Source organism: Falco rusticolus, chromosome 3, assembly GCF_015220075.1.
Source record: "Falco rusticolus isolate bFalRus1 chromosome 3, bFalRus1.pri, whole genome shotgun sequence".
In the NCBI taxonomy this organism is placed as follows: Eukaryota; Metazoa; Chordata; class Aves; order Falconiformes; family Falconidae; genus Falco; species Falco rusticolus.
In genome coordinates this window covers 82,662,863-82,677,403 of record NC_051189.1, presented here as the reverse complement: position 1 = coordinate 82,677,403, position 14,541 = coordinate 82,662,863, and the positions used below count along the sequence as shown (strand labels likewise).

General features: G+C 41.6%; 1 protein-coding gene across 1 annotated transcript; it reads left to right on the top strand.

The window, feature by feature from the left end:
* Positions 1-6,386: 6,386 nt before the first annotated feature.
* Positions 6,387-11,824, top strand: LOC119145270 (carboxymethylenebutenolidase homolog). Its single transcript, XM_037381582.1, has 5 exons — positions 6,387-6,592; positions 7,228-7,335; positions 9,225-9,367; positions 9,787-9,878; positions 11,560-11,824. Exons 1-5 carry the CDS (start codon positions 6,387-6,389, stop codon positions 11,737-11,739), a joined length of 729 nt encoding a protein of 242 aa, XP_037237479.1. The 3' UTR covers positions 11,740-11,824.
* Positions 11,825-14,541: the final 2,717 nt, after the last annotated feature.

Below are 14,541 nucleotides of genomic sequence, written 5' to 3'. Positions count from 1 at the left end.
ATGCCTCTTGCTCTCAGGGCAGGTGTTGGATATGGAGCCCTCACTGTTGTTACAGCTGGCCTCGCTGAGCTGTGCTGTTCAGACCCCATCCCACCATGCCTCTTTGCTAACCCTTCCTGAGAGCCTCTCTGCCAGTTCCTCACAAAGTACCCTCAGTGGTGGTAACTCCTTAGCAGGGCTGCTGTTGCCAGCAGGACCCATGCAAGAGGAGAGGGGTCCTCACCATCCCTCTGGCCTCATCTGCAGCTTCTAGGCTGCAAGCAGAGCATCACTTATCATAGGTGCTTTGAACAGGTTTTTCACAACATAAATATAACATTAGTAATCATAACTTTCTGACAAGTCTACTGCTACCAGAAGCACTCCAAATACTGTACCAGGTGACAGTAAAAGGGGCATGTTTAAGCCTGTCCGTTGGTCTCTCTGTTGGACTCTTTCACTTCTGCACTAGATACCAGCAGAGTACTTGCCTTTCTGGGGTTTTATCTATCAGTAGTTGTCTGAGAGGGAATACTTTTCTATTTTGCCTCGGGACAACAGGCTTGCATGTCCTACGATCTTGTTGCTTATGTTAACATACAGCTAAAAACGCAGCCAACAGTCATGAGAATTTACTTTAAGGTTTTATTCCACACCCATTTCTATAAAACCAAGAGAAGCAATTGGAGCAGTATTGGTGCAAACCTTCGGGGAGAAAAAAAAATAAAACCAAACAAAAAAAAGCTGTGTGTTTCAGGTGAAGGAGAAATTCAACCACTGTGTGTTTGAACAGGTGCATCTGTTGTGCTCACTCCAACCCTTCTTTGTCTTCTTCCTTTCTTTTTCTTTTTAAACCCTAAAACCAGAGATGTTCACAGCAAGCTTAAAAAAATAAATGTGTAAGATGCTTGAGACTGTGGGACATGCACAGATGCAATGAACTCCATAATACTGAGTCCATTACAGAGGTGATTATATCTTAGAGAGAAAGAGACAGACTTCAAGTATGTGAGATCTAAATGATTTAGGATTTGCAGGTCAAACATAATCACAGTGTGTAGGCAAAGGCTTGCATTACAGCAGAGTGAGTCCTTTGGTCTCCTTTCACCCTAACCACCCCCAATCAGAGATGCTGGGCAGAAAGACAGGACTCGGTTGTGACATGCATGTGGGATCAGATGTCTGCTTCTGCTGGCCCGATCTGTTCCACAGGGGACCGCAGCTTGGATGGACCCAAGTTCTGCAGAGGCAAGGTAGGAAGACAGTATTTTGGTCTTGTAGATCTGAGTACAGCATGCCCTCTCAGGTCGGGTTAGGCAAGCTCAAGCAAGATGCTGTTAATATCAAAGTAAAAATGGGATCTTTTCAGTGAACTCTCCCCACTCCCTCCCTTGCAACACAAGCAATCTTTTTAATGGTTTCTTTTACAATCCTGATGTGCAAGGCTACTGACAGGTATGACAGGACAAACACCCTCTGTCAGGTCGTGACAAACCTTAATTTCGAGTGGTGTGTGGCTCCCACAGCACACAGAGGTGGGACTTATCTTACCTGAGTGATGATGCACTCAGCACAGCAATCTACACCTGCACTAGGTGGGTAGACTGCCATTAAACTCCATGATGAGCACAAGTGGTGGCATCTAGGGGACTATCCATTTCATTCTAAAGAAGACACCCATTGAGTGTGAATCACACCCTAAATTTTGATGACAACTGTGGGAGTGTAGTCACCTTGCTGACATGTAGACATCCTCATTGTAAATACCTGAATTTTGGTGAACTGAAACCAGCCATCACCTGTTTTACATAGTCCTCAGATTACACAGTGGTCACTACCACACAGAGTACTGCTGAGCATCTACAGAGTGACTGCGGGACTTGTTTGTCATATATACTTAGGATCAAAATTTCTTTATTGATCTTTGACTTGAAATGACATTGTCATTTTCTTTGAGGTCTTTGGTCTCTCTCATTCCTCCCCCCCAGCATACACACATCAAGAAAATTAAATGCGCAGACATCAAGAAAAACTAAAGCTATAGTAGGCATCAGCCTGAGGGCTAAGTTCCTTGCATACAAGGCCATTATGGAAATAGGAACGGAAAATTTCAATGAGCCACCATCAATAACAACCAGCTCAGACTCAAATGTTTTTAACTTGTTGAAAGCAAGTCTAACCAAAAATAACCTGGAACACTTTTGGACTTGTTGGGAATACTTGTGGGTGTGGCTGTAATATGTTTCTTTTGAGTGCTAGGGAAACTTCCATGTTTTTATGCTGCAAGTTTGCCAGCATGGATTAATCTTAATTTGGCACAAATTCCATTAAAGACTTTTATTCTGAACAATAAAAGTGCATGACTGTACTATAAAAATACATCTCTGAATTTAACAATGCATCAGCAAATGCACCACTGATGCTAAATGCCTTCGCTATGAATGCTGTGGTGTAAAGATTCTGCAGTATCTTAAACGGTTGCATCACACACATCATTCACTTTGTAGTGTACAGGTCTGAAAGGGAAGTTCTCCCAGAAAACTGAAGTGTGCTGATAATAAGACTCAGCAGCCTTGTTTCAACATCTCTGAACTATTTTGTTAGAATTTACATATATTTAGAGATATAAAAAAATAAGAGCAGTATAGTGTTTGTGTGCATCTTGCTTTGCACACTCCTTAAATAATGAATAAGTAAAAGGTAGGGTGAAAGGCAAGCGATGCGGAGCCTGCTGCACCCTGCCTCTCTGCATGAGCTGTCCCCACCCCTTCCGGCCGGGATGACTCCTGTGCTAAGCCTCTCCTCCTCACCTCCCAATCCCAAAGTCTGCACAAGAGTTGAAGAGAGCACCTGGAAACTGGATGGGCAGCAGCAGGAGCAAAACTGTCAGCAGGACTGGTTTTCTTCTTTTTGTGTCTAGAAAGAACTAGCTGGTGTTTCACTGAGCAGAAGAGGCGAGCTGGGCTAAAACAGGATCCTGTACTCCAGGTATGTGATGGCAAACTGGTCCACAAAGACTGAGTTGGCAGCAGAGAACTGCTAACTACTTTTAACTGTGCTAAAAGGGAGGAATCTGAAATTGCAAAGCGATTAGTTATAGCTCTTTGAAAAGGCAGGAAACATTCAGCAAAAAACACTCCTTTAAAGAGAGACTTTTGTTTTGGTTTCAGTAAAAAAATGCACAAAGTCAACTATTAGGGAGCAGATAAGGTGAAGATAAAGGGTGTCAACTTTGGGAAAGACCGATTGCATTCTGAGTGCTTGCTGCCAACTGTGGCACAGCAATAATTCTGAGGACACTGGTAACCATTTCATGTCCACCAGTAGCAAGATCGCATTAAAGGACCATCCTAATTTCTTTTGCCTTTATGGTAATGAACTCCCATTCTATTCCCTGTTTGGCCCATTAGAGCACTTACCATTGAAATAAATTACTGCTGGAGTTTAAAATGTTATCACTGGATGCAGGAAAAAGGAAGAGATGTCACCTCTTGGCATGACTAGTCCAAGGTCCTGCCAAACAGCACAGCACTTTGAGGTCATGTGCTCGTACTCAGCTTTCTGAGAAGTGGGGATTATCCTTAGGACTATTTTTGCCCCTGTTTTACCTGATTGTTTTTTAAAGATTTTTAGCCTCACCTTATAAGTAAGGATTTGGTTTTTCCTATTGAAAACTAAGACTCGGCAGGATTTAACCATGTCATTTGTTGCTCCCTTAAAATGTACTAGTTCAGGTCTGTCCTACACCCGAGGGAGCCCAGGTGTGCCTTGTGATAACAGTAAATAACTCTCCTCAGTTTTTATGTTACTTGCACAAAAGCTGAATTGTATCAAGACATCCAAGGGAGAGCAGGACTACTGGTGAGAAGGAGAAGCCATAAGAAGGCCTTCTCTTAATGAGAAGAATGTCATCAGACTCATGGACATCAGTCTTTTTTTCCCTGTTGGCAGCAGTCAGTTTTTCTCCTGTTCCTCGCTTCCCACGGGGCCCTGCGTCTCCTCTGTGCTGAAGCTTAGCGATGAGGAGCAGGATGTAAAGCTGAGATGCCGCCTGCTTGGAACTGTGCCACAGGGAAAGCAGGAAAAGGAAAAGTGTAATGGCTGAAATTGGTGGGAAGAGGGAATGAGGTGAGACAGGACAGGTAGGAAATATCCTGGCTTGTTGCTTTGCCACACCACATTGCGTGGGACAAACTGGGCGGGAACAAATAAAGCTTCTGACTGAACAGGATCCCATTGAAGACTTCTAAGCAGTTCAGGTGTGGCTATTTACTAACATGCTGCACAGCCTGGTGCCTGGAGAAGAGCCAGCTGAGTAGGCATCCATGAAGATAAGCCAAAAAAGTGATTTCTGGGAAGCAACCAACAGATAGAGAGTAGCTTGTTTCACAATTATTGCAATGCTTAATGCCTCCTAAACACTACTTCCTTGAAGGGGACACCATAGGTTGTGCCCTTCTGAACAAAAGACCTTAGTGGAATAAGATTGTGGCTGCCATCTCAGAAGCCAGTGGTGTTAGCTGTCTTTGGGAGTGCCTCTGAATTCTTCAGGCAGTCTCTTGCACTTCAACAAGTTCATTCATCTTAGGTAAAAAACAAAGAGATAGGAAGCACTTTTGCATGAACGGACATCTCAAGCATTTTCAGGTGTATTATGGGGGGATTAAACTAGGAGATACTTTCCCATGCATGTTACAACTTCCACCTTCAGATGATGCCAAAACAATGGAGATTTTAGTCCTGAAGTTCAGGCTACTTTAAGCTTCCTAGAACCAACCCTGACATTCAGATGTTGAGAAAGGTGGGAGAGCAATTAACAAATGTAATCAGTTCTCAGTTATCAGCACAGGGGATTACTCACAATGTGAGATCATCCACCTCGTGGCTATTTCTGAAGGAGCTTGATTCTAGCAGCAAATCCACAGATCAGTTCCTGTATCTCTCTCTACACCATGGTGTCAGCCAGGGGTTACAGCTGTAATCGAGCATATTTGCTCAAACACAGTGCTGGCCCTGCCCAGGATGGGGAGACGATGAGGAAGAATGATGTCTCTGCACTGCACGTTGGGAAGGCTGATTGTCTTGGGTATAAGGCAGGCTAAACACATACAAAATTTGGATGCTGTTATTGAGCACAAGCTGGGAACTGTTGTGTGAGGCATAAGCAAGTGGTGAGTCTCTGTGTCACCGATTCTCTGTTCTTCAATCTGCCTGTGCTGTGGTTCCAAATGTGTCCATGTTGCCTAGGCAAAATTTCCCATTACTCAGTAAACCTAGCTCTCCGCTGCTGCGGTTAATAGAGAGCTGAGGAAGGTATACATGTTTTCCAGGCTGTGCTGCACTTCCATGAAGACTAGATAGTTTTCTGATGTACATGTTACAATGCAAACAGAAATAATAGGCTGATGCAGAAATGATGAAGTGGAGACAGTCATAATGTATATGCAGGTGTGTGTACTGTATCCCCAAGTACAGTTTCAAAGTCAGTACATGGCTAGGAAATGCTCCTATTAACAGTGCCCCTGCAGACTTAATTGGATTCCTTGTATAGATGCATTATAACACTACTTTTAATTACAGGATCACATTCTACTTTTTTGCAGAGTCCATTCCAAGCTCCTGACACAGAGTCACAATGACTTTAGACTTTAATCTCTCTAGTACAGCTCTTGGCTCATTGTCTGCAATTGCTATTTTTGGAGAAGGGACAAACCCAAATACTCTCGCCTGTTTTGAATGAGATTTGCATTATCTTCTTGTTTTCTTGCAATCCCTTTCAAGGGCATATGGGCCTAAGGCACTGGAATTTAATTTACAAATCCACGCTGCAGTCCTTCACCAACTGCACCTGATACATAGGCTCCCAGAACAGCTGTGGTGCTGCTACCAAGAGCACAGATTAGCTGGCTGGCTGGCACCAGCACTGAGAGCATCACCGAACACTGTACTTTTCTGTAGCAGTTGAGTGCTGTGGTCCTTACCTATCACATAATTCAGAGAAACCAGCATGGGATTCCCCATGAAGACATGCACGATGGCCCATGCCTGGGGACAGAGTGACATCTGAAGTCATACTGCTTCACACCAGTGCTGATGGAGCAGCATGGGAGCAAAACAAACGTGCCACGAAAGTCAGGACCTACACGTGCAGGTTGTTTGCAATTTTATAACTTTGCTTCTGGTATTTTTCTTCTCAATAACATATAAGGGACTAAGACATTTTTCACTGGACCATTGCTTTTGCTTTTTTCTGCTCTCCTTTCAGACAAGGATGTCAATGCTGTTTACAGAAGTTACTGAACTCCTTTCTGCAGGCCACGTTTGTCTTTATTTGCCCATAATAATGTGTGTTAACAAATCATTTTGACTTTCTTGCTCTCTTTTTTTCCCTTTTTCTAGGTTTCCAAATGGCTGATCCTTTTCTATATGATACTGGAGAAAGATCTCGATATGGGTGCCTTGGACATGAAGTACAAATTGAGCACATCAAGGCATATGTTTGTAGACCATCTTTTTTCACAGACAAAGCTGTGATTGTGATTCATGATATATTTGGATGGCAGTTCCCAGATATTAGATATATAGTCGATTTGATTGCAGGTCATGGATACATGTAAGCAACTGTTTTTCCTGTCTTCCTCTTAAATGCACTGATAGATCTCCAGGCCCAAAGCTAAGCACGGCATATGGTATTTCCCATACACATAGGGCAACCATACCGTTTCAGTCTGAGTTAATAAAAATGCAAAGGGACAAAATGTTCCTATGAGGTCACTAAAAATGACCCATCAAAAATGGCTACCTGAGCACAAAGCCACAAGCAGAGTCACGAAGTGCCAGTGTTTGTGCTTATGTGGCAGTGTGGGTGATTAAAAGATAAATGTTGGTATCTATCTTTAAGTTGTATAAGCTTTTCAGAATCAAACCTTTTGAATAGTTGCTTTAGCTTTTACTATCAGGGAGATATATGTGCTTAAATAGAATCAGGAGAGTTGCTTAATCCCCTTTATTTTGTATTAAGTATGTCTAAGGAAATAATGAGAGTTTATTTGTGTGTTGGTTTTTTTTCTGTACAAAGATACACACTTTTAGCTACACTGATTGGCAGAACAGGATGAGTAGAATATGATTCAGATAGTAACCGTGTGCATGTGTACTCTGGAGCAGAAGACATTAGGAGACATTTAGACATTCACAGATTCTCCCTACCTGGACTTAAAAGTTTGCTTGATTCCATGTCTCACACAGAACCATCTGCCCAGACTTCTTCAAGGGCACAGATCCCTGGAAAACTACTGATCACTGGGCTGACTTTGCTGACTGGATGAAACATCATGATCCTACGAAAGTAGACAAGTAAGATATATATTTGTACTTGAACTTTAAAAAGCATCCAACAAAAGAGGAGAATTTGTATGAAATGTTGAAAGTGGCACCTCACAGCATGGCAAGGTGTCTGCACACACACAATTGCTTATTCTGGGCAGTTCTTCTGTGGTTCTGTGCACTGTCTTGGCTGGGATTTGGAAAGGATCATCTGCTCTGTCCGTCCCTGCTTATTGTCCCTGTCTTGTTTTCCTGGGCCCTTTTCTAACTACGTTATATTGACCACACAGGCTCATAGCCAGTATTTCACAGGCTATGAAATACCCAGCACTCTCACCCGCAAGGGCTGATTCTGCCTCCAGTTCCTCAAGATAAGGAGGAAGTCTTTTCCACAACTGCTCATGTTATCTGCCAGTTGTCACTTGCCCATCTTGCATTCTGCTTTGTAGATAAGTTAAGTGCAGATGATATTCTCCTGAGCTGCACTACATAAAAATTTGCAAGACTGCCCAAAACCTGAGATATATCTGTTGAGCTATACCGTTTTTCTCCATGTGAAATAGAGGGCCATGTGAAATAGAGGACATCTGAAATCTGTAGAGCCTAGCGGTGCCTGTAACAAGGCTTCCCTGAATTATGGGAGACATTACTGTTTCTTCAGTATCTATCACCACAACCTAAAACTTCAGAAGATGATAGTGAGGCAGTGATACCCCCCTTCTACTCAGCTATCATCTTGTAAGCCACAAGTATTCTTCTGACCCTTTCAAGAGGTCCCAATGGTCACAGCCTCACTTCAACACCTCTCAGTAAAGCTTTGACTGTATAGTTGCAGAAACTGTGAGCAAATTTTTTGAAAAGACAAATGACTAACACCTGTAAAAAATCCTGCTCCAAAGAGTGAGCAGGTACTTGAACCCTGTCTTAAACAATTTACACTTCAAGGACATGCCTGTGCTGTCTTTTGAGGCTTCACTGGTAGCTGCTTCTAGGTCAGATCCACAGAGCACAAGGAATCCAACATTCCCATGACTTTGCACCCTTCCACACAAACCAAATCCGAGAGATCCCATCCATTCACAGTGCAATCCCTGGCTACAGGCTCAGGACATGATCTCCTTCTCATGTCACTCTCATTTCTTTTTGTCAGCCTAACCAAACCTGTGATGACCTTACTAATATGTTTAATATTTAAAAATACAGTTATTAATATATGCAGTTTGCATTTAAAAATAAAACTGCAGATAATGAAAAAGATAAAACTCTTGAGACCTAAGAAATTAGCAATTAAAAAAATAATTGACCTGCTCTGGCCTACATTAAAACCAATTTTCATATTTTTTGCATTATACCTCATGCAATACCTGTTTTTTAAACATTATAGTTACTGACAATTTAATTTTGAGTAATTGCTACTTTAATATGGTATTACATGTGGACGTGGTAGGATATCTTAATATTAACTCATACAACAGGAATGCCATACTCAGGATAAATCTTTATCTAAATAGGTGGACTCTGTAGAGATAGCACAGTGAAGCTTATCTATTCCTACAATCCATAATGCAAGATGTTGTTCTACTTGCAGATATGTCTTGTCTTTAGTTGTCCTGTCCTAGACAAAGTGATTCAATTAAAAATTTGCTTGTTTTGAAAAGAAAGGAGCAGGTCACAATTCAGGTAAGTATTTAAGTACCTACACCTGTACTTCCCTAAACTAGGACCAGAGATGTTAACTCCCATTTAAGAATAGAAGCCACTGCTCGGGGCTGAAATAGGTTTTTTAAGTATTCTCTATTTTAAATGATTGGGGGTGCAGATGCAGAAAAAATCATGTACCTCTTTTAATTTACTTCTTAAATTGTCAAGTGTTGGTTCTGCAATAGATTCCTTAGTTTACTTTTGTTTATATGTCTTAGGGAAGCTGATGTTGTCTTGAAGTATCTAAAGGAACAAAGCGATGCAAAGAAGATTGGTATCGTTGGGTTTTCCTGGGGTGGAATGGCAGTACATCACTTGATGCTGAAAAATCCTCAATTAACCGCTGGGGTGTCCCTCTATGGTAGTGTAGAACACATGAAAACTTACATGGGCTCGCATGGCTATGCATAGTTTGTAACTCTAGTTATTGCTTTGTAACACCTTCTGTAAATACTCAGCTCTAAGGTGAGTTGCAGATTTTAATTATGGTTATTTCAGCAATATGCTATATTGGTATAAAAATTTAAGAATGCTGTAAAGCAGAAAAAAATTGCTTCCTTTTACACAGTAATTCTCTAATATTTATAATTTTTTTTAGTGCTTGGAGAGTGGAGAAATATATTTTCCAAATGCTTTTTTCTCCATCGAAATAGAAACTGTCCTGATCTAAAAAAATGTACATAACCAGTAAACCTAAATACAAATTTTGTCTTTTAATTTGTTATTTATCTTGCAAGGATGTTAACCTCACTAACACACTGTTTCTCAATAACATTATAGGAATAATTAGGGACTCTGAAGAAAGATACAATTTACTAAATCCCACATTTTTCATTTTTGGTGAGAAAGACCACACTATTTCATATGATCAGGTAAGCTCTTGTACTAGAAATGCTTCTTCTTTTCCCATAGTTCTTTTATCTCATACAGAAACCCTAGCTTGTTAGAAACTGTTTTCAGGTATGAAAAATCAGACAGGCTGGATTGTTTTGCTTACGTTTAAAATTCCCTCATATCTTGCTCAGGTTATTCAAAGCTGCTTTTTTGAGGTGAGAAATGCACTAGAGACCAGTCATCAGTCTCTGAGTGGCTGGACCAGCAGAGTGTGAAACTGGGCAGGGAGATCCAGCTGGTTTGAGCCAAATGTCTCAAAAACATGGACACAGACACTATTGCTATGGGCAAGCAAACAGGTAGTTTGACCATTGAATTTGGAAATATGAATGGAAAAAAGTAATTTCAGCTTAGTAACTGAACTTTCTAATGATGTGGACCAATTGCTTTTGGTACAAGAAGACAAAATGAACTGTGCCAGAAGACTGGGCATGAATTTTGACTAATATGATGACATCTTGTGGACTCTTTTTTGACTTCTGGCTGTCATCTGTATTCTGATATAACCCCTATTGTAAGCATATCTGAGAGGCTGGATAAATATATGGGTAGGAAACTGGTGCCCCCTTCTGTGAGTAAAATTCCTTCTCTTCGGTGTCAAGAATAACATACCACCTCTAGCACAGTTTGTTGTGTAGGACTAGGGTCTAACTGAGGAACTGGCAGTGTGCTCTGGGAATGCAGAAGCCAATATTTACTTTTAACTGTGTTATTCAGCATGTTGAGCTGTACCTCAGATATGTGTCTCCTCTGCACAGAACAAATCCTTCATTCCCTGTCCCCTTTTTATGGTGAAAGAGTCTTTTTCCCAGGGGCACAATTTTCATAAATGCATTTTTTCCATCATGCATTACACACTGAAGCCATATATTTTTCTCTTGAAGCTTTCTCTCTGAACTATCTGTCCAGATTATGTAAGAAAAATGTCTACATTAAAAAAAAAACAACAAAATCAAACCGAAAACCCCCTCAAATACATTATTTTCTGCACTGAATTATAAAGAGCTCTCTCTCTCTGTGTAGGGAAGTTAACATGAAAATAATTACAGTACTATCTCTAATCTGCACAATGAGTAAAATTAAGCTTGCAGGGGCAAAGTAAGTGTTCATTCTCCTATTTTCTGACTTTTTAATGGAACTGAGCACAAAAATGTCTACACATGTATACAGGTACATAATCATATGATTATTACTCTGTGTGTAAGCATGTGTGTACTTACCAAAAAACTGTGCGGAAGCAATGTCTCTTTGTTATACAGTAAACTAGAAAACCCTCTGTGTTTTCTTAAGTTCTGTTACTAAGCCTATCAAAATGTTTTGGACTGAGAGTCACTGAGATTTAGGGAATATGTTCTCTCAAGATCAGAGCTCAAAATTAGGTTACAAGCCTAAGTCTCTGAATAGAAATGTTCCTTTATGGCAGTGAGATTTACCAAACCATCTTTGCACTAACTGTTGAGGTTCTTAGACTCACCCATACTTTTAAAAAATGTTTTAGTCTTACATTCCAAAGAGGGGTTTTCTCATCTGTTAAGCAACAGAACCTGCTTCAGGTGTGACAATGGAGAAAAGACAAAGATGTAGAGATATGAGAAATGGCATGATTGGCAGACTTAAAAAAACCCCAACAACATAATGGAAAACTGCTTTCTTTTACAGATCACCTTATTGGAGGAGAAGTTGAAACAGTATTGTAGAGTTGCATATAAAATTAAGGTTTATCCTGGACAAGTTCATGGGTTTGCACAGTTGAAACCAGAAGATATGAAACCTGCTGATAAACCTTATATTGAAGAAGCTAGAAAAGATATGATTGATTGGATCAAAATGTTCATTTGACAAAAGCATAAAATAACACTAGGCTTCAAGATTAGTGTTTAATTTAATTTGAGAGGAAAACAGTCAAAGGAAAATGATCTGGTTTTGAAAACTGTCATAAATAAAAATAGGAACACTTTAATTTATAGCTCTTAATCGTTTTTTTACAAGACTTACATAAGATTGTGAAATCAAAGTTGGACTAAAGGATGATTAAGCATTAAAAAGTTGTTGGAATTTATCTTGCTTTGTATTTGCTTTGTTTTTCTGCATTACGACATCAATAGTAATGATATCATTTATCCAGTTGTCTTTGCTAGTGAGCATGACCTCATCATGAATTTACCTGAATAATTTCATGCTTTATTTTGGTATGATGATTGATGGTCATAGGTGTTTACATGGAAATACGCTGGGTTTGCATACAGACTTTTTTTTTTATTAACTACAAAACATTTGTCTCAGGTATACTCCTGTACTGAGCAGAATTTCCCATGTGTGAAACAAACACTTCACTGTGTTAAGGAGTTAGGAAGATACGATGTTGGTACGTGGCACCCTCCATGTAATCTGTTGGCAATATTAAGAAGGGCACTTCTAGTATTCCCTCATCAACATCAAGGAAAAAACATAGCCAGTCCCTCCTGCCTGTGTTAGTAACCCAGGCACCAATGCTGTGTGGTTTTTGTCCTGGTCCAGACTGTGGTGATCAGGCACAGGGCTGGAAAACAGTTATCCCCATTCAGTCCTGATTATATTGTTTGTTTTACAGTATACCCTTTGCTATATTCTATTATATTAACATTATACCCCTTGTTTCTCTATCAAGTTCTTCACCTTTATCACCCTTGTCACCTCCCAAGTGCACAACATGTAAACAATAATAAAAATCCCTGTCACCACACTGGCTCCAGGTTTTTTGACTTGCTGACTTTTTTTGTTTGTTTGTTTGTTTTTGTTGGTTTTTTTTTTCATTGCCCTGGTAATGACTTGGCAACTTGAGTTTACTTAGAGATGCTCCAAGGGACCCATGCCCCTTTTTATTTTCTACATCTGCCGGTTTCTCACTCTGTTGCCTTGTTGAAGTAGCTGTAAATCAAGGCTAGCAATCTGCATGGCTATTGCTTTCCCTTTGACACCAGGAATTTTCAGCACTTTCCCACATTGCTACCTTATCAGTGTTAGTGATATGGGTCACGGTATGTTGGCTGCCTGTGCACCTCAGCAGGCTATGTTAAACAAGCCACTGTGAGCAGAGGAGACATCAGGTTAGAGGTGTTGTACAAACCCCGCGTTGCTCGGCTCCCAGTGTGGCCAGTGGGCACATCTGCCTTCGCGTTTTGGGCCACCGTATCAACTGAGGCAGTGCTATAGACATGGTGATGGGGGATGTTCAACAGTTAGAGAGACTACAATTTGAAGTGGAAAATACAGGCATTGTGCTGTAGCCCAGAGAGGTGTTCTGTAGCGAGCATGGGGGTCTCTCTCCAGTGGCTGCCCTTCTTGCTGGGGCGCCGCGCCTCTGCAAAGCTGGCAGTGGTGGCCCCCTGCTCTGCAACCAAGCGCCCACTTGCTGAAATAGATTCCCTCCAGCACCCAGACTGAAGGCTAAAAGAAAAATACGTGTGTATGGTGGGGTTTTAAGTACCTCCCTGGCTGTGCTTTGTGACTCTAGACCAGGTTGCAGGTGGTGCTGGGTGGACCCGAAGAGGTGCTGCCCCCCTTCCCAGCTTCCACCTGCAGGCTGTGGCTCTCGAGAGCACAGGGGAAGGTGAGGAAAGTGAGGAGGCAGCAGGTGCTGGGGGAAGTGCTGAGCTCTGAGGGGAGGGTGTTTCACAACCAAGCTCTGGAGCAACCTGCCCAGAGAGGTGATGGAATCTCCCTCGTTGGAGAGTTTCAAAAACCCATAGGGTGAAGCCTTGAGTGGCGCCGTCTGGCTAAGAATCGGACAAGGTGCCTTCCAGGGGCACCTTCAACCCCAAGCCTCCTCTGGCCCCCAAAATCTCCGAGCCAACTCGGTGCTTTCCACATGATGACCCCAGTCTGTGTTAGCCCATGTCCCCAGATGGCCGCATCAAGTTGCTAACAGTATCTTATATAGCCAAACATCCAGGTCCTGATCGTGCAGCATTCCCACAGATCTCAGGGAGCTCCTTGGCACCACTCATGTCCCTGTGTGCCTTCATGACCTCAGAAAAATCCTCCAAGTACTGTGGGTTTGTGAAGGCAGTGCCATACATAACATAATTTTTGTAAGAGACGAGGGTGAGTGTGGTGAAGCTTTTGCTAATCAGAAAAATATAAACTTGAGGGAGCTGGGAGAGCAGCGTCTGCTGTAGCTTGTCCTGAACTGAAAGATACTAGCTGCATTGGTGTTAAAAACTTGTTTGAAGCGGGCTAGAAACACACATTGCGCAACAGCTTTCTCCTGTTCGCTTTCCCAAATACCACAGCATCTTAAAAATAAGCATTCAGTGGGGAGCCTCCTGTAGAGAGCTTTATGGCAAGTGCTGAAGGCCACGATGCCTGTGAAGGACCTTGAAGACTAAAGAAGAAAGAAAGTAAGATAAGGTTGGCTGAACGCCTGGAAGAAAAACGGGATATGAAGCAAGGCTGGAGCGGATGCGCAATGCCACATCGGCAGCTGGCTGAGAACATGAAACTCACAGAGATAAGAAGGAAGAGAGAGAGAAAAATGCAAGAAGTTCAGTGTGTTTGTAGCTTAGTAATTAACCAATTATACATAGCCAAGAAGTGTGTGAACAGTATCGATTAACCAAAGATATTTTAGTATGGTGCATGTGAACAGCGAACGAGGATATA